This window comes from Martes martes (genome assembly GCF_963455335.1).
Source record: "Martes martes genome assembly, chromosome: X".
NCBI classification, from domain to species: Eukaryota; Metazoa; Chordata; class Mammalia; order Carnivora; family Mustelidae; genus Martes; species Martes martes.
In genome coordinates, this window is record NC_137897.1 from 10,987,861 (window position 1) to 11,013,134 (window position 25,274).

The following is a 25,274-nucleotide window of genomic DNA, read 5'->3' on the forward strand; positions in this document are numbered from 1 at the left end:
TTAGGGCACACACAGGGCTTGCAATCAGAATTTCCGTCTTGGTGTGGTCGTGTCTCCACAGGCCCTAGACAGCCAGAGCTCACTGGGTGCCTAAACAATGTACTCTGTAGGAGATACCAGGAAATACAGGAGTTCTGTTTACTCCGCTCATCTGTCTAGCACTTAAGGTTGGCTGAGGGACTAGAAGGAACATCGGTCCATAATTCTGGTTTAGAGGATGTGAAAACTGGCTGGAAGCAGTTCCAAATTTGAGTTCAGCTGTGAAAACTGGCTCCGAGAAACTCGGGTAAAGTGGACATGAAAATAACAGGAAGGAACACGGTTGTGTGACTCGTCCAATATTTGCATTTCCCTTCTGAGTGACCGGTTCTCAGTACATTCAATCTTGATGTCTGGAAATGGGAAAACCTGAAGAAAGTCATTCTCCAGACCAGGCTCTTAAGCCTGCAGTCTGATTTCACCCGACAAAATGTCGCCAGTGCCCAGTTTCCAGACCCGGGAGGGTTTCTCTAGAGACAAGGGGGGCCGCCCACGCGACCTCGAAACCCGGCGGCCAAGTCCCGCCTGGTGGGAGGTAGCGCTAGGGGCTTGGGCCTGCGGGAGGAGCCGGGCCGTAGCGGAGCGCTTGGGCGTAACCAAGGTGGAAGGCGGGGCCAAGGCGGAGCTCAGAGCCGAGGCCCGGGGGAGGGGGCGCGGCTGTGACGGGAGGGGAGAGGACTGGACGCAGGCCACGGACAGCTTGGCCTGGAGGGGAGTAAGCCGGGGCGGCCCGTGAGGACGCGAGGGGGCGTGGTCCCGGCCGTATGGGGAGAGGCTTGGAGGGGGCGTGGCCTGGGCTGTGGGGCGCGAAGGCGGGGCGTGGCTACGATGGCCAGGAGCACTGGCGGCGGGTCCCCGGGCTAAAGCTAGCCGCTGAGCTTCGTGCTTTGGAGAAACGTTAAGGTAAGGGCCGGTGGCGGACTAGAGTGAGGGCCACAGCGGGGGCAGGCCGACTCAGGGAGGGCCGGGACCGTCCTCACACAGCCCCGCCACGCCAGGTCTCAGAGCCCGGACAGCTGTTGGTCCTGCGAGTATTACCGGGGTCCCGGCACGGCAAATCGCCCTTTCCCCCCCGCAGCCCTCTTCTACTATGGGAGTCACCAACCAGATGGCAGCACCTTCTTGCACTTGCCGGGAAACAGCTGTCTGAGGGAATTTGGGGGTGGGGCGTGAGGGCAGTTCCCTAGGAAGGAGTGTTGCCAGGGGTGGTTGGATGTGAATTAACTCAGGAAAGTCCAGTTTGCTGTAGACAGGGGTAAGAACTACAAAATCTGAAATTGCAGTTCCGGAAACCGAGGCGCAGCAAACTGGGACTAACTGGGGTTTGGATTGTATTCCCCCCGTCCCCCACCCCGACTATACCAGAGTCTGTGGACGGAGTCACAGCCACTTCCAAGGCAGGGGATCAGCATCGCAGCTGGGTCACGTGGACAAATCTGAGCTTTCTCCATTCTGCAATTACTTCTGGTCTTTTTGTCTTGTGCCCCGCCCCAGAACTGGAGAACAGCTGAAGTACAAATATTTTTGATAGTTTCGAGTCTTTGCGGCATTCAGTATTAAATGCTACTACCTTAAGGCTGGTGGCAACTCCTTAATATTAGTGTAAGTGCCTTTCCCTTCCCTGTATTGTCCCTGGGAAAGTTTGAGAAATACAAGTAAATGTGTACATCTTAATTCGATTAGAACTTGTTCTCTCGCAGCCACTGAAAACTACGTTGCTTTCCGCTTCTCCTTCTTCCTTTACTGCTAATCTGGCCATCTCCTTTTTGTTATTAAAAACCTTGCTGGAGGGGCACCTGAGTGGCTCAGTGGGTTAAAGCCACTGCCTTCGCCTCAGGTCATGATCTTGGGGTGCTGGGATGGAGCCCCACATCCGACTCTCTGCTCCCCGGGGAGCCTGCTCCCCTCCCCCAACGGCCACCTGCCTCTCTGCCTACTTGTGATCTCTGTCAAATAGATAAATAAAAATTAAAAAAAAAAAACCAACCTTGCTGGAATAAGGAGAGGAATACGCAGACTTCTCCTGAGGGAAGCTGCTCCAGACCCTGCCCCTTATCTGCCCCTGCACATCCCTCAAAATGGTCACTGTTCACAGATATGTTGGACATGGGAAACCTCTCAGCTCTCTGGGGCCTTTCTCAGGTAATTTTTATGTCAGAACCAGGGCTGAAATTCGTGGAAAGGCCGAGATCAGCAAAGGCACCATTCTCTGGGCCTGTACACCCTGGAGCCAGTAAAAAGGTTGTGACCACTCACAGTTGGGACTCAATAAAGACTGAGTGAATTTTGAGTGAATGAGTGAGCTTGAATATTTTGGAAATCTGATGGGATTTCCTGTTCTCCCTGGAGCCAGTAAAAAGGTTGTGACCACTCACAGTTGGGACTCAATAAAGACTGAGTGAATTTTGAGTGAATGAGTGAGCTTGAATATTTTGGAAATCTGATGGGAAGAGGACATTAATTTCATCTCATTGGCAGCACTGGGGCACTTAATTGCAGCACACAAAACAGCTACCAGAAATATATTTTGAAATCTCAGGGAACCCCAGATTGGGATCATGATCTTGGGGAAGAAGTAGGTGAGAGGAAGCAGCTCAGTTTTCCAGTTGGAACAAGACAGCATAACCTCTGATTTACATTTCAGGGGTTTGCAAAAGACTGGCTTCCTTTGAGCTCAGGAGGGGGCGGAAAAATGAAAGATCAGCCTGATGAGAATCAAGGAATTTTTTTCAGTGTAAGTGTAACCTTTAGTTAAAGTACTTTTTTTTTTTCTGTCTGTTTTGCATATGTATAAATGGCTTAATCAGGCAGAGTTCAAACTACAGTTGAGCCCTGAACAGCACAGGGATTAGGGACACTGACATCCTGCCCAGTTGAAATTCTACCTGTAACTTGATTCCCCAAAGACATAACTTCTAATAGCTTACTGTTGATCAAAGCCTTACCAATAACATAGTCAATTAACACCTATTTTATATGCTATATGTATTACATACTATATTCTTACAATAAAGTAAGCGAGAGAAAAGAAAATATGATTAGGAAAATCATATGGAAGAGAAAAACACACTTACAATACTGTACTGTACTAATTGGGAAAAAGACCCCACATATAAATGGAGCTGTGTTGTTCAAGGTTTAGCTCTACCTGTCATTCAATGAATACATAATTTATGAATGATTCTTTAAAGGCGTTTAGAATTTTTTCTTTTTTTCACATGTTTCTTGGTCTGCAAAACAGCGGATAAAGGACTTATTAGTAAAAGCCAAGGACATACATAAATAAGTAGTGATAGCAAAGGCATATAGTATAAAAAAACTTAGCACTCCTGGGGCCCATCCAGGCTATGGTCCCATCTTCAAGACAAACTTAAGTAAGAACAGATTTTCTGTGAAATCTGGTAATGTATGCTAGCAGTTCTTTGTTATATATAATGTTTGATAAACATTATTTGTGGTTTTACAAGCTTAGATTTTATGAGATCTATAGGTAGATTTAAATAACCACCTATCAATAAATTATAATTTTAATGTAACAGAGTGGTTTGGCTTTAGGCTTTAGCATAAATAACCTCATGAATTGCTATAGGTATTATAGCCTAGCATTAGCTAAATTGAGTTTTTGTTTATTTGGATTTTCCTGGAACCTTCCTCACTGCTGACCTTCCATGCTCTGTTCCTTCCTTGATTGCCTTTGACGGCTCCTTCTGTCTCTTGGCCTCCTTGTTCCATTTTGTCAGGCTCCCTCTGTACACCTGTTACTCCTCGGGGTTGGGGGGGGCAGGGGGGGGCTTTTCCTTCTCTCTCTAGCCTCATGACCTCTCCTGATCACCAGATCAGAACTCTCTTCTGCGGGTGCCTGGGTGGCTCAGTCATTAGCTGTCTGCCTTCGGCTTGGGTCATGATCCTGGGATCCAGGATCAGGCTCCCTCCTTCTCCCTCTCCCACTCCTCCTGCTTGTCTTTCCTTTCTCTCTGTGTCTCTGTCAAATGAATAAATAAAATCTTGAGAAAAAAAAAAAAGAACTCTCTTCAAGACTTTTCCTCTCACTGTCCACTTGGTCCTCAATCCATAGGATGGGCAGGAAGGCTCTGTCCTCTTTCCCTTCCCACCTGCTCCTTCTGCCAGCTTGTTTCTCTCTTCAGGCATTCATCCTCATTCTACCACCAGCATCATCCAGCCATAAAATCACGGGGTCTTCTTCAACAACTACTTCCCTTCTCCCTCTTCCAGCTGAGTGCCAAATCCTATGTTTTTTACCAAAATGGCAATCTCTTGAATACAAAGAACGTCGGTGCATCACTGCTGTCACTCTCCAGTTCAGTGCTTCATACTGTCTCACTTGGGTTTCTGGAATTTCATTTCACACTCGTGCCCAAATCTGACCTGCGGATGTCCCACCGAAAACCTGGTCTGCACAGCGCGGTCCTCATCTCAGTCCACGGCAACTCCATCCTTCCAGTTGAGTAGGCCAAGAATCTTCTAGCCGTCCTTCACTCCTTTCTTTCACGTCTTACAGGCAGTCTCTCCAAGATACAGCCAACGCCAAACCACTTCTCACCACTTCTACCATGACATGTTTTGTTCCAAGCCCCTGGATTATCCTGAAGGATCTCCCTGCTGCTTTCTTGCTTCCTATCCCAGTTGATTTCCAGTAGGGCAGCCTGAGTGATCTTTCAGAAATATAAATCAGATGGTGTCCCTCCTGTGCTGCCAAAACTCCATTGTGTCCCGATTTCGCTTAGAGCAGTGGTTTCCAGTCAGAGGTGATTCCCCTTTCCCGGGGACATCTGTGGCTCCTGGAGACATTTTTGGTTGTCCCAGTTGGAGGGAGGGTGCCATTGGCGTCTAATGGGTAGAGGCTGGGGATGCTGCTAAACATCCTACAACGTATAGGACAGCCCCCAAACAGTTACCTGGTCGAATGGCAATATGTCATGGTTGAGAAACGCTGAGGTGGAGAAAAAAACCTTTACAGTGGCCTAGAAATCTACATGATCTGGCATCCATGACCTCTCCACCTTCTCTCCTACTACCGTCCTCCTAGTGCACTTGATTCCTGCCATCCTGGCCTCCTTACTATCCCCTTGTATGTGCCAGACACGCTCCCACCTCAGGGTCTTTGCACAGGCAACTCCCTCTTCCTGGAGTACCCTTCCTCCTGACAGCCCTATTACTAATTCGCTCATTTCCTTCAGTCTTTTGCTCTAATCTCACCTCCGTAAGGCCTCCTTTGAGCAACTTACTTTAAATGCAACGCCCCTTTCCCGGTGGCACTCCAAATTCACCTAATCCTTCTCTGTTTTTCACTGAGTATATTACTTTTTTTTTTTCACTGAGTATATTATAATGTGATTGTCAGTACAGCTGACTTACATATTACACTGCCTTTTTTTTTAAAGATTTTATTTATTTGATTTTTTAAAAGATTTTATTTATTTTTTTAAAAGATTTTTTTTTTTTTTATTTATTTGACAGACAGAGGTCACAAGTAGGCAAGAGAGGCAGGCAGAGAGAGGAGGAAGCAGGCTCCCTGCTGAGCAGAGAGCCCGATGCCGGACTCGACCCCAGGACCCTGAGATCATGACCTGAGCCGAAGGCAGAGGCCCAACCCACTGAGCCACCCAGGCGCCCCTACACTGCTTTTTATTGTCTGTCTCCCCCTAGTAGAATGTAAGTTCCTCGAGGGTAGAGACTTTGTTTGGTCCTCCCCAATGATCCTAGAACAATGTCTGGCATTTAATAGATGTTTGATTGCTGTCCTGATGAATGAAAGGATAGAAGAATGATGGACTGAATGAAGGATGGTTGAAGGAATGTCCTTGTCACTGACCTTCCCAGCTCTACTCTGTGCACTCCGTTCCCTCCTGTGCTGTGCACATGGGGTCATCAGAAACCATCCTGTGTATATGGAATAATACCTGAGGGTCTTCCGGTCTCTTGGAAATTGGTATTCTTCAAGTTAATCTCAAATCCCCATCCTGTCCAACCTTCCTTTGCATCCCCCGGGCATCTGGCAGCTGGTGCCTTGACAAATATTCATAACAGACTTGGGATGATGAGAAGCTCAGATACACTTGGCTTTGTTACAAAGCAGGATTTTTTTTTGTCTCAACACACAAGAAGTTATCTTCAGAGTCTGTGTCCACTGCAGTAAGGTCAGCAGCATTCTTAGGGGACAGACAGAGGTCCAGATTTCCACACCATGACATGTAGTCCCACCATTGGGTGAGTTTTGTGAAGGAGGAGGAAGGATAGGGGGAGGTGATGTCAGGCCACCTGGCCCTAGAGAGTCAGTCTGGCAGTGGGCAGGAGACAGTTTCTCTGGGCTGGGTGTCATCAGCCGATGGCCTCAGCATTGTGCACAGCCAGCGTGACTGTGGAGTGCAGCACGGTCCCCCAAGGCATGACCACAGCCCTGGCTCTCCGTGGAGCTTGGCCAAAGATCAGCCCCCCAGACTTCTCTGGCAGCACGCTAACGTGCCTCAAATCCCCATAGAGCCCCTTATGCGGGGCCAAGTGCATGCCCACTCGACTGTACAACTCCTTTGGCAGTTACACATGCCTTCGGCTGTGTCTTATTACAGCTTTCCCTTTGAAGGACAAACCAGCATGTCCCATCTTTTGAGTATATGTTGTACTTGTCATTATCTTACTGGGAATTACTAAGTCTCTTTTTCCATCTAGATTGTAAGCAAGAAAGAAGTCCTTTTCCACATCTTTGTCAACCTCCCTCTCACACTGGGATTATTGAATAAACCCAAGGTTCTGCCTTTCAACCCTAATTGTCCTCTCTAGCCTTGACTCCTACTAAACTCCCCCACCTCCCCAAATGTCCTCATAATCCCTGACATTTCCCCTGTCTACCTTTCTTTCTTTCTTTTTTTTTTTTTTTAAAGATTTTATTTATTTGGCAGACGGATCACAAGTAGGCAGAGAGGCAGGCAGAGAGAGGGGGAGGGAGAAGCAGGCTCCCCATAGAGCAGAGAGATCATGACCTGAGCAGAAGGCAGAGGCTTTAACCCACTGAGCCACCCAGGCGCCCCATGTCTCTCTACCTTTCTTCCTCCTATTAAAATTGTCTCTCTCTTAATGACACATGGTTCAGATACTGCCCCCACTCCTGAAACTTAGAGCCTCTGCCCTCTGTTCTCGTTGAATTAAGTCAGAGCTGTCATCATGTCTGGCTTTGATTAAGAAGTATTTGTTTAATTAAGCTAAGTGCAATAAGCCAGACTCAGAGGGAAAATATTGTATGAGTCCACTTACATGAAGTATCCAGAATAGGCAAATACATAGGCAGAAATTAGAACCGTGGTTGCTGGGAGCTGGTGGGAGGGGGAATGGGGAGGTTTTCCTTGAATGTTTATAGAGGTTATGGAAGTCCATGGAAAGAAGCACGGAATTGAAGTGAGGTTTCCCCATACCTCTTAGCGGTTTTTTAAAATTTCATTTTATTGTCAAATTGATTTTATCGGAGAGGACCCTGTGTAGTTGAAATTGTTTGGTGGTATTATCTCAGAAGGAAAACGAAAAACATGAAATTAAAAATTGTCCCAAACAGCTTTCTGTTTTCTTAGTGTTTGCATTTAAAGCATGGGAAGTTTTAGCAAACTCAGTTTGAATAATAATAACTTTCGTTTATACAACACTCACCAGCTCTTTCTGGGAGCTTTCTCAGCCCTTAGACCGTCTGAAGTCACAGAAACTGTCAAGGTCTTGTACAGTGTTACTGCACACGTGTTTCTCATGCTCCTCTGCTTCTGGATTCTTTCTTGTGTAAGATGAAGGGTGTACATTAAGCTTCACTCTTAAATATTTCAGTTCGTATAATCCTTTAACTCTGCTGATCTGCAATTATAAATTATACAGTTTCATGCTGCACATAGTCTTAGAAGTTAGAAAGAAGCATAAAGTTCTTGATGTGAGCTCTCATCCAGGATTACGGTGGAGAGATCAAGAGAGAAGTGAAATGTTTACATGAAGGAGTAGGTGGGCTCTGAGAAAGTATCAGGTTACTGGGCCTTTTGCTATGTTTTTAATTTTGGAAAATTAATAGTTTTCATATTCTGTCCATAAACTATCACCAGAGGCTGTTTCCTACAGATAATTTTTATGGAGAAGAAACTCTAAGTTAATTTGGAGGTATTTTCTTATGGGAAATAATCATGGATAAGTTTCTTCCTTTCTTTTTCTTTTTTTTTTTTTTTCTATTTACTTGACAGAGAGAGATCACAAGTAGGCAGAGAGGCAGGCAGAGAGAGGTGGAAGCAGGCTCGCTGAGCAGAGAGCCCGACGCAGGGCTCCATCCCAGGACCCTGAGACGGTGACCTGAGCCGAAGGCAGAGGCTTAACCCACTAAGCCACTCAGGTGCCCCCATGGATAAGTTTCTAAGATGTCTGTCCTTTGCTTCAAAGTCTCACAGAGAGGGCAAGTAGGAGGGAGGGTATAAATAAAACATGCTTGGCCACCAAAAGATAATTATTGAAATAAAGTGTAGGGTACGTAAGTGGTTTTATTATATTTATTTCCACTGTTTGTTCAAATTTGAAGTTTGCCAAAATAAAAAATTAAGGGAAGAAAGGAAATAGATTCTGAAATGAGGTAGCCAATGGTCTATTATTCCTTAAGCCTGCTCAGTTAATTCAGTTAATGAAGGTATTTGAAAATGAGGGACTTTTATTTGGCTCAAGGACTATCGAGATAATATCTTCAGGGGCACCTGGGTGGCTCAGATGGTTGGGCGTCTGCCTTCAGCTTGGGTAGTGATCTCCAGGTCCTGGGATCGAGCTCCATGTCAGGCTCCCAACTCAGCCAGGAGTCTGCTTCTCCCTCTCCACCGTTTGTGCTCTCTCTCTCTCTCTCAAATGAATAAATAAAATCTTAAAAAAAAAGATAATATCTTGAAAGTTTATTAGCAATCTATATTTGAAATCCTGAGTCAGACTTTTGGATATCTTAAATAAGGTGCATATTGACATATGCCCCAAATTGTATATATATATATATATATATATATATATATATATATGGACACCTGGGTGACTCAGTTGGTTAAGCGTCTACCTTCTACTCAGGTCATGATCTTGGGGTCCTGGGATTGAGTCCTGCATCCGGCTCCTTGCTCCCTGGGGAGCCTGCTTCTCCCTCTGCCTGCCACTCCCCCTGCTTGTGCTCTCGCTTTCTCTCTCTCTCTGACAAATAAGTAAAATCTTCAAAACAAAACAAAATGTATATATATAAGTACACACATAAAACTAAAGTGACTTTTAACTTGGTTCGAGAATTTTTGGTGTCTCTTGGCAATGCAGGCATACTTCAGGTGTCCTTGGTCTAGGGACCCGAGGTCAGGAGCTAGGCCGGACGGTCTGGAGCCTCCGTGGGATCCAGAACTTTGGCCAGTCCCCTTTAATGTGGTGACTGTGCATTTTTGCTCCCTGGGTTGTGTGTTCACTGGCAAAGTGATGCATACAACAGAGTGTGTGGCACCAGGCCTCAAGGCTGGCTTCTTGCCACAGTTCGCTTGGCAGTCCTTGTCCCGTGTTGCTGGTTATAAAGGGTTCTGCCTGGAGCCCTCATTTGTTCCTTCCAGGGCAGTAGTAGGAAGAAGCTGCTTCCTGCTTTCAGTAGACACAGCTCAGGTGTGATTTTTTGTTCTCTCCTTTCCCTTAGATGTAGCCTTCTCATCCGTAGCTCAGATCTAGCGGGGAGAGAAGAGCTCCTTCACAGCCAATGACAAGCAGTGAAGTACATGGAGAGAGGGAGGGGTGACCTGAGAACATTTGCCTCTGCTTAGCATTGCTAGGGATCATAATTTCTCTTTTTGTGACTTTGGGCCCCTCTCCTCCCCCGGCCACCACTGCCAGACAGTTGAGTGGCCTCTGATAGGCCGAAGGCAGACTCTGAGGAGTCCTGGATGGTTTCCCTTGCCATATGATGTGCATTTCCAGAGGCTTCAAGGGGGAGATACTAATGGCCTACCTGCAAGGTAGAGTTCATGCCTTGTTCCGTTTTGCATGGTAGCACCCAACATGGTTCTTGGAACAAAGGAAATGACAATGAGTGTTGAAATGCAAACATTTGGGGCGCCTGGGTGGCTCAGTGGGTTAAAGCCTCTGCCTTGGCTCAGGTCGTAATCCCCGGGTCGCAGCAGGGAGCCTGCTTCCTCCTCTCTGCCTGCCTCTCTGCCTACTTGTGATCTCTGTCTGTCAAATAAATAAATAAAATCTTTAAAAAAAGGAAAAAAGAAAGAAATGCAAACGTTTACTGGCAGAATTCCCATCCCTGTGACGCTAGCTTAGATTTGTCTTTGGGTTTGGTCCTCCTTCAGATCGGGCGGAGCTTTAGGGGCCTCCAGATCTTACAGGGAGGGGCATGAGGCCCTCGTCTGCAGTGGCAAGCACTGAAAAGTGTTTCGAAAGTGTGAAGGACCCCACAGCTGGGTGGGGGAGGCATCTAGGAAGAGCCCTGGCAATCGCTTCCCGGTCTGGAGTTCTGGAAATCGGGATCCTCATCTCCGTCACCAGGGAAGCGCGCCCAGGTCACCAAGCCGCCGTCATGGGCCAGGCAGTGTGTCCCTGAGAGATGCAGCTGTGACAGAGACAGATGGGGTCCAAGCGCCGCGGGGCTGGGTGGCTGGGGAGGGGGCGTCATCATGTACCTTCTGGATCAGGTGTGGGGCTGCAGGAGGCGCCTGAGCGGGGTGAAGAGGGCGCTGGGCTCTCCCAGTGAGCGGTGAGCGCAGGGACAGGGGAGGCTTCTAGAAAGGGATGCTGGGGAAGAAGACCCGAGGAGAGGGAAGGCATTCACCAGGCACAGGGGGAGGAGGAGGAGGGGTCCAGGGAAGGAGGAGCATCTGCAGGAGCCCTGAGACCTGAGGGTGCTTGGGGAGTGGGAAGAACCGAAGGCCGTGGGGCTGGCGTGCAGGCAGGAGCAAGGGGTGGGCGTGAGGCTGCGAGGTCAGCGCCAGGATACTCGGCCAGGCGGGGTGGCCGGACCTCCCTCACAGGTGCCCAAATGGTATCCCTCTCGGCTGCCAGGAGCCATCTCAAGTGATGACTCCAAACACTTTGAAATCGACACTGGAGTGAAGGTATAGTCAGGAAAAAAAAGTTGTTTTGTTTCTGACCTTGTTCGCTCACTTGGTACCGGGATAGGAATTTTCAGGAAAAGTGGTTGTAGCATTATTGGGTGGGGGTGGCAGGAAAGAGTCAGTGAAAGTTAATATTGTAATTTCTGAACACTCTGGAAAGCATTGTTTTCTGAGACCTTCACTTGGAACACGAGAGGGGTAGAGAGGTCATCAGGGCAGTCATAAATGAATATTCATGTTGGACCTACTTGCAGATTAGTTCAGGATTAACCTCCATTTCCCCCATGACCAAGGGATGCAATGTTATACCTAAAACTGGCAGAGAGTCACAGAGCATTTAAACTTAGATTTCAAAACCACTCAGGACTATTTTGACAGGATGGATCCTTGTGTTTTTTTAAAACCATCCAGATACAGATTGATTTTTTTTTTTTTTTAAACCCAGGAGCTTTAATCTTCGGTTTCTTCTAATGTGTAAATAGCCTGCTGGATATCTAATTTGGATTTCAGGAAGTAAATGTTCTTTTAATTTTAAGAAATTACAATAAACAGTCTTCTCATTCTTGTGTATAAAGAGAAGATGGTTTCTCTGGGCCTCTAATGTTTGCCAACCTTAAAGAAAGGCAGGGCTCCTGAGTCAGTCTTCCAAATCCTGCCAATGAGGTGACGAAAGAATTTGAGGAAGAGGAGTGGATAAAGTATTGAGTCATTCTCCCTCCGCCCCCCCCAGCCCCAGCCCTGCCATGTGGACACGTCGTCTGCGTGTGATTGTCCCACTTGGAGCTTTCCACCCGATGGTCGGACTCCGTTGCTCACAGCTTTGCCTCCTCTGTCCTCCTGCCTCTAGGTTATCAGGTTCCTGCAAGTTATCCGGGGCCCGGTCCGGATTTCAGGCTAAACATGGTGGTAATGAGTAGCCTGAGGGTCATTCTTCAAGCCTCTCCATGCAAGTCACTGTGGAGAAGATTCCAGACCCCCAGGTTCGTGCCAGCGAGGCCCTGCAGCCTCTACACCTGCACATACAAAAGCCGGAACCGAGCCCGTGAGTACACTGCCGCCTTATGGAGAGCAAGAGGTGGGGGCGTCTGGGGGGCACAGTCGCTTAAGCAACCGACTCTTGGTTTCAGCTCAGGTCGTGGTCTCGGGGTCATGAGATCGAGCCCCGAATCAGGCTCCACACTCAGCTTAGAGTCTGCTTGAGAGTCTCTCTCCCTCTCCCTCTGCCCCTTCTCCCTCCCCACCTCCGCCGGCCCTGCTGGCCCACAGTCTGTCTCTCAAATAAATACGTGTTTAAAAATAGAGTGAGCGAGGGGCGCCTGGGTGGCTCAGTGGGTTAAAGCCACTGCCTTCGGCTCAGGTCATGATCCCAGCATCCTGGGATCGAGCCCCGCGTCGGGCTCTCTGCTCAGCAGGAAGCCTGCTTCCTCCCTTCTCTCTCTGCCTGCCTCTCTGCCTACTTGTGATCTGTCTGTCAAATAAATAAATAAAATCTTAAAAAAAAAAAAAAAAAAAAAAAAATAGAGTGAGCGAGAGTCTTGGTGCTGTAGGACAGTCACGTGTGTCCTGTGTTTACCTATATGGTGCCATTGGCATTCCAGAGTGGGATTGTGTGCCTTCAGAACCGTGAGAATAACTACTGGTTTCTGTTTCTCTTCTAAAATAAAGGTGGAAAATTCTTTTTCCCCGGGTTTGTTGACATAGACTTGCCACCTGACGTCATGTAGGTCGAAGGTGTGCAATGTGCTGATTTGATATGCATATATGTTGCGAAATGATTTCCATAATAAGGTTTGGAAAGCCCTTTTCTTGACTAATTTTAACATGTTAAAATGATGTCATGCAGGTCCACCTAGGTCTCTCTGTCAGTTAAGCGTCTGCCTTCTGCTCACGTCATGATCCCAGGGTCCTGGGTTCGAGCCCTGCATTGGGTTTCTTGCTCAGCAGGGAGCCGGGTTCTACCTCTCCCTCTGCCTGCCTCTGTGCCTACTTGTGCTCCCTCTATTTCTCTGTCAAGTAAAAAAAAAAAAAAAAAACTTCAAAAAAGTAAAAATGATGCCATGCAGGAATAGGGTAAGAGGGGTGTCCCAGTTTCAAATACTCTGGAACCCATTCTGTATTGTTCTTGTTGACGTTGATCCACAGACGGCCCGTTATTTCTGCAAGTCTTAATGTTCTAGAAGTTGCATGTTAATGTTTGTAAGCAGGTCAGTAGCTTCACACTCTGGAATATTCTTTCTCAAGTCACAAATTGCAGGGTTCATTCTCTTCGACCAGCTTAGCAGTGTGTTCTCTGCCGTAGACGCAGCAGCATATGGAGCGAGGCAGCCGATGGCCTTTCCTGAATGCTTTTGCATCTTGTTCCCCTCCTGAAGTCCCAGTTCCTTGCCCCGTCCCTACAGTGCAGCAGTTGTCCAGCGAGGCACTACTGACATGGGGTGGGGGTGGGGGTGTCATTCTGTGTTGTCGACGGTGTAGTGTGCACTGTAGGGTGATTAACAGCATCCCTGCCAAGTACCCACTAGATGACCATTGTATCCCCACGCAGTTTTAACAACCACAAATCTCAGTAGACATTACCAAATGGGCTCTGGGGGCACAAAACTGCCCCTGCTTAAGAATCAGTGGGACAGGGACACCTGGGTGGCTCAGTGGGTTAAGTGTCTGCCTTTGGCTCAGGTCATGATCCCAGGGTGCTGAGATCGAATCCTGCATGGGGTTCCTTGCTCAGCAGGGAGCCTGCTTCTCCCCCTGCTTGTGCTCTCTCTTCCTGACAAATAAATAAATAAATAAATAAATAAATATCTTTAAAAAAAAAAAAAAGAATCAGTGAGACGATAGAAGAGAATAATGTGGGTTTTTTTGTGTGGAGAGATGAATTTGAATTTGTGGAGAGATAAAATGGCTAAGTACATTGTTAAAGAGTATTTTTTCATATTTTCCATTATTCTAAAGAATTGATGGAGTTTTCATGTTGCCTTCCTTCTGGGTCTAAGTTTCTCTACTTTTTCTCTTTGGGTTTGCTCTCTTCTGATTTCATATGCACATAATAAAAAAGGAAGAAGGTCAGAAAGGAATGCTTTCACGTTAGTAGTGCTAATTGAGCTAAATCCAAGGAGTTGAAACTGCTCCACAAATACATTTTTATTATACATTTACTTTGTTTCCTCCAACAATGACAATGTTCTCATTCAAATGAACTTGTCGGAGTCATAATAAATTTCTGGTTGCTGGGTGTGGCTTCCTACCAACAGACCCACATCCTACCAGGACTGACTTATTTTCAACACTGGCATTTTGTGGTCTGAGGCTTAAAATGGAAAAAATTAGTCATGTTCATGTAGTTACTAAAGTTTTACTTTTTTTTTTTTTAACAGAGAGTTGAAAGTTAAAGGGCTAAAATCCAACATACGAATGTCTTTAGGGTAGTTTGCTTGTTCTAGTGCTGACTAAAACAAAAAGTGGTAGCTTGGGGAGATGTGCGCTTTCTGTAATTAATTTTTCACATCAGATGTTCTTGTTTTTAAGTTACTAAGGAAAACAGGTGACAGCTGTGATTTGATTTGGCTTTTGGCATGTGGCACCACCCCTCCCTCTTTTCGCTGGGGAGAATTTATGGTCTCTGCTGTCCTGAGCTACTGAGCATTTCCTGTTGCTAAATCCCAGACCTCCTGCTGATCAGTTGTAAAGACAGTACCCATTGTGTCTGGCAACTACCCCAGCAGAAGGCCCATTGTATAGTTGTGACCCAGAACGACCCAAGACCTTTGAGGGTTAGAAAAGATAACCTGGAAAGTCCTTCGCTAGTGCCTGCCAGTCCGTGAGGAGGGTGCTGGCAGGTCCTTCTAGCACTAGGCTTATCGCCATCACCGTCTTTATCATCATCACAGGCTCAGTGCGTCCCTCAGATGCTTGGACATTGTTCAGATGGGGTTAAGGAGGATGACGAGTAAAGGAAGTGGGAGGATATGGCTGATTCCGAAAGCGGCATTTCCTAGAGCCTGTCTGTGCTCTGTGCCTCACCTCGGTCTCCACTCCCCGCCTCCCGGGGAATCATTGTCTGTCCACTCAGATGGCTGTTTGCTGTTATCTCCAGTAGCAGACAGTGTTGACAATCTTAACTTGATTTGTAAAATGACAAAATAAAGATAAAAGCCTGCACCTGTTACCCAAGATGAAAATAGAATCAAATTCATTTAGTATATCTTCTATGGAAATTTATTTTAATTGTCACATAAACAGTTTAGGGTTAGAGTAGATCAGGAAACAAAGCCAAAGAGTCAACAATAAGAAAATCTAATTTAAAAAAGAAATGGATCAGAGTCCATACTTAGCAGACACCTGAGCAAAGAAGATCTATAGATGGCAAGTAAGAGTATAAAATGATGCGCTACTATGTGTTCTGTGATCAGGGAAATGCAAATTAAAACAACGTTAAGATATCACCACATGCCGGGGCCCCTGGGTGGCTCAGAGGGTTAAAGCCTCTGCCTTCTGCTCAGGTCATGATCCCAAGGTCCTGGGATCAGGATGGGGCCCCGCATCGGGCTCTCTCCTTGGCGGGGAGCCTGCTTCCTCCTCTCTCTCTCTGTCTGCCTCTCTGCCTACTTGTGATCTCTCTCTGTTGAAAAAATAAATAAAAATCTTAAAAAAAAAAAAAAAAGATATCACCACATACCTGTTACAGTGGCCAAATTCCAGAACACGGGCAACACCAAGTGGTTATGAGGATGTGGAGCACCAGGAACTCTTACTTATTACTGGTGAAAATGCAAAATGGTACCGCCACTTTGGAAGATAACTTGGCAGTTTTCCTCCAGAACAAAATGTATCCTTGCCATACAACCCAGCAATCATATTCCTTGGTATTTATCCAACATTGTCGAAAATGTATGTCTACACGAGAATCTGCACATGGCTACTTATAGCAGCTTTATTCATCATTGCCAAAACATGGAAGCAGCCAAGATGTCCTTCAGTAGATGAATGGATCCTTAACTGTGGCATGGAGAGACAATGGAATTTTGTACCTCACTGAAAAGAAATGTGCTAGAAAGCCATGAAAAGAAATGTAGGACTCTTAAATGGTTTTTAGTAAGTGAAAGAAACCAATCTGAAAAGACTGTGTACTCTATGATCCCAACTATGTGACATTCTGGAAAAGGCAAATGGAGACAGGAGAAAGATCAATGGTGGCCATGTGTTAGAGTACGGGGAGGGATGATTAGGTTGACCCCTGATTTTTAGACTAATGAAAATACTCTGTGTATTATGATGGGTACAGATCAGTATACGTTTGTCCAAACCTATGCAATATATAACACCAAGAGTGAACTACGATGTAAACTCTGGACTTTGGGTATTATTATGTATCAGTGTAGGTTCATGAACTATAACAAATGTCCTCCTCTGGTTGGGGATGTTGATAATGGGGAATGCTGCATGTGTGGGGACAGAGGTAAATGGGAAACCAACGTACCTTAAATTAATGGATAAATAAAGTCTTAAAAAATTAAACAGGAAGGGTGCCTGGGTGGCTCCATCAGTTAGGCGTCTAACTTCAGCCCAGGTCACGATCTCAGGGACCTGAGATTGGGCTTCATGTTGTGCTCCCTGCTTAGTGGGGAATCTGCTTCTTTCTCTCCCTTTGCCCCTTCTCCCTGCTCATGCATGCATGCCCTCTCTCTAATAAATAAATAAAATCTTCAAAAAAAAATTAAACATGAGATCTTAGACCATAACAAAATTTAATGTCAATTCTTAATTGAATTAAATACAAAGAATATCATCTAGAATTGAAATGGTACATATTTGCTATTTGTTATTATTTCATTGATTCTTATTGTTCATGATCTCCGCTTTTAGATGGAAGAGAATTTTTTTTTAGCACAATGTGGAATAGAATGGCACTGTATAACATCTAGCCACTAGTCCTATGTGTTTATTTTCATGTAAATATAATTTTATTAAAATGGCATGGCTACATGTTGCTAGCACTCACCATATTGAAAATTTCCATCATCAGAGATAGTTCTATTTGACAGGACTGGTGTGTATTATAACTGAAATGTGTTAGAAAGTTGTCCTGTTATTTCTCCAATTAATTTTGAGGGACGAAAATCCTCGAGAACATTAGTATTAAATAGTCTGTTTTGCAGTATCTTCCCAAGAACTCTGGTAATCCCAAAGTAATATAGATTCAGGATGCATCAGACCGAGTCTCTCATTAACATTCAAATAACCTTGAGAAACTGTAGAGCCCCCTAGAATTGTATTAATATCTTCAGAGGTGTCAGCAGCAACACGGAGCTAACAAAGAACCCAGGAACTGTGGGCTCTAGTCGCCTGGGGCTGATAACTGTGTTTGTGTGTGTGTGTGTGTGTGTGTGTGCGCGCACGTGCACTCGCACGTGCTGGAGTTACCTGGGCTTGGCATCAAAGTACCTCTTACAGCCCTTGTGCTCTGAGAAGACATTTGGTCACTCTGAGATCATCCTTAACAATGTCATATGGGAGGGGGCTGTCACTGCTGGGCCTTAGGCCTAGTAGGGTGGTCTTTAGTTTGATGAGGAAATCACACATCTGGAGAGAAAGGACAGGAACAGGGCAAGGCACAGGAGAAAAAGCCAGTGAGGGTGTAGAACAACTATGTCCAGTGGATAAATAACGTGAGCCACCAGTATGAGCCATATAGGCAAGTCTGTGTTTTCCAACAACCACATTTAAAAAAGAACAAATAATATGTGAATTGCATCTCAAAATGGGGAAATTAATTCTAATATAGCAAATATGTAGGTAAAATATAGTAAATAGGCAAAATTATTTTTACCAATCTTTTTGTTGGGGAGGAAGAATATTTAACCTAGCATAGCCACAATATTCTTACTTTAACATGAGATGAATATAAGAATTATAAATAAAATATTTTACATTCTTTGTTTTGTGCTTAGTCTTTGGGTCCCTAGGTGTTTTACATTTATACCAGAGCTTAATTTAAATAGTCACAGAGGGTGAGTGGTTACCTTATTAGTCAGTGGAGGTAGAGAGAATAGAGGTTAAGGAGTAACAGCAGATGAAGGGATGCGTACTGTAGTGTAGGGTTGTCCGGGAGGGGGATGGAAGTGATCTTGAGGGCATGTAGGATTTTAAGAAATGAGAGCGAAACGGATAGATGTGATCATGTGAACTACTGGGAAGGAAGAATTTCCTCTGTCCTGCAAGGTCTTTCTGGCTGGAGTAAGAATCAAAATGGCCTGAGACAGATTAACAGAAGAAAATAAAATTTAATAGCATATGTAAGGGGAATCCACATGGAAATGGAAATTCTGAGGACAGTGGCAACATGAGGCTTATACTGAGCTGTAGAGAATGGTGGGGGTCTGGGTGGGGGTCTGTGGATACAAAGGGAAGGAAGACCGTTATCAGGAAGGTGAGAGGAGATGTTTAGAAAACAAAGGTTACCCTCTTGAGCCACTCAGGGGCCCCTCTATTTTTGATTTTTTGAGGAACCTGCATACTGTCTTCCACAGTGGCTGCACCAGTGTGTACTCCCACCAACACTGCAAAGGGTTCCTCTTTCTCCACATCCTCGCCAACACCTGTTGTTTCTTATGTTGTTGATTTTAGCCATTTTGACAGGTGTGAGGTGAAATCTCATCGTAGTTTTGATTTGCATTTCCCTGCGGATAAGTGATGTGAAGCATCTTTTCATGTGTCTGTTGGCCATCTGGATGTCTTCTTTGGAGAAATGTCTGTTCATGTCTTCTGCCTATTTTTTAGTTGGATTTTGGGGGGTTTAGGTATTCAGTTGTATAAGTTCTTTATATATTTTGGGTACTAACCCTTTATCATACATGTCATTTGCAAAATATCTTCTCTCATTCTGTAAGTACGTTGCCTTTTAGTTTTGTGATCATTTCCTTTGCTGTTCAGAAGCTTTTTATTTGAGTAGTCCCAATAGCTTATTTTTGCCTTTATTTCCCTTGCCTCAGGAGACACATCTAGAAAAATACTGCTTCAGTGGATGTCAGAGGAATTAGTCTGTACTCTCTCCTAGGATATTTTATGATTTCAGATCTCGCACTTAGGTCTTTTAGTCCATTTTGAGTTTATTTTGGGGTGTGGTGTGAGAAAGTGGTCCAGTTTCATTCTTCTGCATGTAGCTGACCAGTATCCCAACACCATTTGTTGAAGAGGCTATCTTTTCCCCATTGCATATTCTTTCCAGCTTTGTTGAAGATTAATTGACCAGATAAGCATGGGTTTATTTCTGAGCTCTCCTTTCTGTTCCGTTATCTATGTGTGTGATGTTGTGCCGGTGCCATACTGTTTGGATTACACAGCTTTGTAGTATATCTTGCAATCTGGAATTGTGATACCTCCAGCTTTGTTCTTCTTTTTCAAAATTGCTTTGGCTATTTGGGGTCTTTTGTGATCCCATGCTCATTTTAGGATTATTTGTTTTAGTTCTGTGAAAAATGTTGGTATGTTGATAGGGATGACATTAAATGTGAAGATTGCTTTGGGTGGTATAGACATTTTAAGAATATTTCTTCTTCCTGAATTTCTAGATTGAACTTATAACAGCCACAAGGCCAGAAACCAAGCCAAAACTTGCACCAGATACCTGCCAGACTTTGACAGCAATACCTATAGATTTGGGTGAATTCTTTCCTTCTTGAGGTTCTCCAAATATCCTGAGGTTAAGCAAGGTAATAGGCTGATATTTCCAGGGGTTTTTATTAATTCTGTAAAGCCATTCTTAGTTCCTTAATGCTGTCTGGTCATATCTTTATCTATCCAGGTCTCAAATATGACATTCTTTTTTTTTTTTTTTTTAAGATTTTATTTATTTATTTGACAGACAGAGATCACAAATAGGCAGAGAGGCAGGCAGAGAGACAGAGGGGGAAGCAGGCTCCCTGCTGAGCAGAGAGCCTGATTTGGGGCTCGATCCCAGGACCCTGAGATCATGACCTGAGCTGAAGGCAGAAGCTTAACCCACTGAGCCACCCAGGCGCCCCTCAAATATGACATTCTGTTGAAGGCCTTGGTAATAAAACCAGTTCTTTCAATTGTGTCCTATTACAAGGAGAACAGATTCTTACTGAATTTATGAAAATAAATATACTGCCATTAAAATATAAGAATTCTTACTGAGTTTCTGAATTGTGGAGGGTTCAGATAGGGAGAAAAGATAAATGTTTCAAAACTGCTTATAATGGTATAATTTGTCAAACTATTATAGGTCACTTAGCTTAAGAGAAAAGACTTACTTAATTTCGAAAAAGAAACCATTTTTAAAAGTTGGAAATGTTTTAAACAAAAGTCACAAAAATTATAATCATCCTCAGTTCATTCAGTCCCATGTTTTTGTTTTGCTTGAATCCAGTTTTTCCACTAGTTTTAGAAGTTCTTACGTACTATCTTACGATATTAAGGTTATCGGAAACTTGTCCTCAAGAGTTTTTCTGTGAGTTTCACTGAAGATGAAATACATTGCAATGGGGTCAGTGTAAAACAGTGACTATAAATGACAATAGTTAAAAATGGCCATGGTTACGGGGCACCGAGGTGGCTCAGTTGGTTAAGCGTCTGCTTTGGGCTCATGTCCTGATCCCAGGGTCCTGGGATTGAGTCCTGCAGGGCTCTCTACTCAGCGGGGAGCTTGCTTCTCCCTTTCCCTCTGCCTGTTGCTCGATTCTCTTTCTGTCAAATAAATAAATAAAATCTTTAAAAAAATGGCCATGGTTAAAGATTTGATTAGAGTTCATTATGATGCAGGTGGCAGGGAAATGTGATTATTTCTCTGACCCACAACACTTCAAGACAATAACATACCAGAACATCAGATTTCTAGGGGTTTTATGCAGTTTTTATTTTTTATTATTTATTATTTTTTTATTTTTTTTTTAATTTATTTATTTGTTAGAGAGAGAGCGAGCGAGCACAGGCAGACAGAGTGGTAGGCAGAGGCAGAGGGAGAAGCAGGCTCCCCGCGGAGCAAGGAGCCCGATGTGGGACTCGATCCCAGGACGCTGGGATCATGACCTGAGCCGAAGACAGCTGCTTAACCAACTGAGCCACCCAGGCGTCCCTTTTACGCAGTTTTTAGAATACTTACTTTAATTACATATCTACACAAATACAATCTAACAGATTTTAATCTCACTTATTTGCCAATGCTTCTCATTTAATTTAATATACCAAATAAGCCTAATTAGTTTAATTTCTCACAAAATCTTTGAAATGTTCCAGGAGGGGCGCCTGGGTGGCTCAGTGGGTTAAAGCCTCTGCCTTTGGCTCTGGTCATGATCTCAGGGTCCTGGGATCAAGCCCCCAGGGTCCTAGGATTGAGCCCCACATCACATTGGGCTCTCTGCTTGGCAGGGAGCCTGCTTCCTCCTCTCTCTCTGCCTGACTCTCTGCCTACTTGTGATCTCTGTCTGTCAAATAAATAAATAAAATCTTAAAAAAAAAAAAAAAGAAATATTCCAGGAGCTCCCTGGAAAACATCTCAGTTAGATTGTAGTCAAAAGATTTGATTTTAGAATTTGATTTTGGGAAGTATGTCAAAAAATATCAAAAGGTTTGAACATTTTATTAAATAGGATCTCTGATCATTATGAAAAAGTATTTAATTATCCATATAGCCAACTCGACAATAAGATGTCAAAGGCAAATACAGAAGATTCCATAGCTCTGATCAAATTTAGCTTTTTTTAAATATTAAGGTTCAGAGGGTTTTTTTTGTTTTGTTTTTTATTATTTTTTTTTAGTAAATCAAAGACCTAAAAAACATAGGAAGTTATTTTGGCAAACCACAGAATCCTTGTTTTCTAGGCAGATAACTTTTTTTTTTTTAAATTTTATTCATTTAAAAGAGAAAGACACAGTGAGAGAGGGAACACAAGCAGGGGGAGTGGGAGAGGGAGAAACAGGCTTCCCACTAAGCAAGGAGCCCAATGCAGGGCTCCATCCCAGGACCCTGGGATCATGACCTGAGCCCAAGGCAGATGCTTAACTACTGAGCCACCCAGGCACCCCTAGGCAGATAACTTTAAAGATAAAAACATTTATAATGTCTTATTAAGAGTAGATCAGTAGGGGCGCCTGGGTGGCTCAGTGGGTTAAAGCCTCTGCCTTCGGCTCGGGTCATGATCCCGGGGTCCTGGGATTGAGCCCCATGTGGGCTCTCTGCCCGGCGAGGAGCCTGCTTCCTCCTCTCTCTCTGCCTGCCTCTCTGCCTACTTGTGATCTCTGTCTGTCAAATAATAAATAAAAATCTTAAAAAAAAAAAAAAGAGTAGATCAATAGTTTAAGAAAACTTTGGGTTTTTAACAAAGGGAGAACAAGAATTTTAAGTTTGCGTTCATGTATTTTGACATTAAAACCCATTTACTTCCTTAAATTTATTCTAATCTTAGCTAGTATTGACCACATACAAAATTCCTTCTAAAGATTCCTTTTTCATAAACCTTCTGTAACTTTCTTGTTTACATTCAGGGTTTGCCCCAAGTTTTGTTTCTTTAAATAATCTGTCTCACTTTAGGAAAAAATACTTTCTTTTCCCTCAAAAAGAATGTGTTCCCATTCCTCATAATTTTCCCCCCAAACACAGATCTTACTTTCTTGCATACAGAGTTTTTATTATTATTATTTCTAGTAGTCTTAACTATACTTATTAGAATTCTTAACTCTTAGGAACCTTAGCTTTTGGTGAAAACTAAGTACTAAGCAACTATAAACTTCTGTTATACCAGTATTCTTCAGATTAGTAAATTTATGAATACATTTCATAATTTCTAGGAACATGCATTTTTTCATAGTACAATTTCTTTTTTTTTTTTCATAGTACAATTTCTTAAAGAAATCACATGGCAGGTTTACTAATAGAGCCATATTTGCTTTTAGTTTCTCTGCAATAAGACAAGAGTAAACAGACCTTTGTTTATTACTTAATATTTCATTATTTGATCTTATTTGGAAATTATGCAAAAAAAAGAAATTATGCAAATATTCGACAAATTCAGCTCATCATTGGACTCAGGAAAATTCAAAAATTTCAGCTTACCAAACATTTTGGAAGCCACCTAAAAGTTTACTTATAACTCTTTTAGTCTTATTTATATCTATTTAATCTACCTGTTCTTAACAATTATGTTTAGATTACCTACAAAACTTCATGAGGCATTAGACAAAGTTAACCATTATTCTAATATTTTTGACAAATTTGTAAGAGACAAGAATCCATTTGACCTTCATTAAACACAGATAAAAGTCTGACATTTAGTGCATAACTCTAAAGACAATTTTATTTCAATTAACCCAACAACCTTTAGTTAGTTTTAGTACTGAATATTTTTCCAGATCACATCAACTTGAAAAAAGATTTGGGTTTCTATCTTTCAGACTTTTGGAATGCTCAATTCTTATAGGCACTTGTCTTCAAAGCAACTAAATAGAGCTCTTTTACAAGTTAATTTTAGCAATACCATCCAGAGGTAGAGAAAATATCCAACATGTATAACATATATAGATGCTCATACACAGACAAGATGCAGTCTTCTAACTTTTGTCTTGGCAGTATCTGTGGAAAGTATATTAAAGGCCCAATTTCCAAATACCTTTCCCCACCTCTTTTGTTTTGGGGAAAAACTTGTCTCTATCCTCCTGCCTAATTTTTGTATTTCAAAAAATGGCTCTTAGGTCTTAAAGAAGGTGGGAATAGGAAATTTACATCACAAAGGCAGAGAAAGTATCCACATCTTCAAATTCGAGATTTGGTACGCATCTGTCTATTAGGAGAGGCGCTGGAGTTGGGCACAAAAGCCACTCTAGAAGTCTGTATCTTTTATTTATTTATTTTTTTAAAATTTATTTATTTGACAGAGGGAGATCACAAGTAGGCAGAGAAGCAGGCAGAGAGAGAGAGAGGAGGAAGCGGGCTCCCCGCTGAGCAGAGAGCCCGATGCGGGGCTCAATCCCAGGACCCTGGGATCATGACCTGAGCCGAAAGGAGAGGCTTTAACCCACTGAGCCACCCAGGCACCCCTAGAAGTCTGTATCTTTTAAAAACCTCTTTTTCCCTTTTGTTTCTTCAGTCTCAGGCAATTGTGGGCTGTATTTACATCTTAAAAACATAAGATTTATAATTTCAAGGAACAGGAAGAATGCAAAAATTTTTTTGTTTTTTCCTCAGAGTTTCAGGGCAATTGTCATTTAAAATTTACCTTTCTGGGGTCCCTGGGTGGCTCTGGGTGGCTCAGCTGTTTGAGCTTGTGCCTTGGCTGGGGTCATGATGGGGTCCTGTGAGCAGAGCTCCACGTAGGTCTCCCTTCTCAGCAGGGAGACTGCTTCTCCCTCTTTCTCTGCCTGCCCCCTGACTGCTTGTGCTCTCTCTGTCTCCTTTCTCTGTTAAATAAATAAATAAAGTCTTTTAAAAAGATAAAATAAAGTTTACCTTTCTTTTAAAGTATAGGACAGTTGTTTTACTAGGTGAGGTTTGGGAATTGGTAACGATGGGTGGGCTTTGACTGGCTTCTGCAGTTGCATATCTGGGTTTGTAGAGATTTGTAAGACAAAGAGTTGTTTTTAATTCCTCAAAGAACTAGATTTTAGTGTGAATATCAAAGGACTGACCTGTCTTTTTAACCAAATTTGCTTCTTTATATTAGGGAGGTTCTTAACTAGAATCGGAATCAAAAGATTTTTATCTTTGTAAAGTCTGTATAAAGCATTTTAACATTTTAACCTTCAACATTTTAACATTTAACAAAGAATTTTAAGCCATCTTTCTGGGTTCATAATTCAGCGTGGGCTTCTATTAATCCCTGAATAATGGCCTTTTGCGGATCATTTGCAAGAGGGCCCAGGAGAAATTTTTAGTCCTGTTTCCTGTGAAGAGGGTTTGTGAATAGTCATTCTTTTTAATCTCTAAATTTAGTAGAATCTTTTCAAAGAGGAGGTAAAAGGGCTTTATAATTTAAAACATCTTGCTGCTTCTAGGAGACATAAATTCTTTTGTAGTAGGGGGTCTTAGATACACCTGCAAAGCTGGCTGAGCCTGGTTATCAATCCTTGGAATGCAGGAACAATGCAAGCCTCATCGCCAGTCTCAAGTGCTTTTGTTAAATTCATTTCCTG

The 25,274-nt window shown here is 43.5% G+C and overlaps 1 protein-coding gene across 1 annotated transcript in view; it reads left to right on the plus strand.

Annotated features, from left to right (window-relative positions):
• Nucleotides 1–845: 845 nt before the first annotated feature.
• Nucleotides 846–25,274, plus strand: part of CA5B (carbonic anhydrase 5B) — a 58,495-nt gene continuing 34,066 nt past the window's right edge. Inside the window, exons 1-2 of the mRNA XM_080795669.1 lie at nt 846–942; nt 11,980–12,174. Coding sequence (XP_080651795.1) covers nt 12,033–12,174 — 142 coding nt within the window. The 5' untranslated portion in view covers nt 846–942; nt 11,980–12,032. The remainder of the gene's footprint in view (nt 943–11,979; nt 12,175–25,274) is intronic.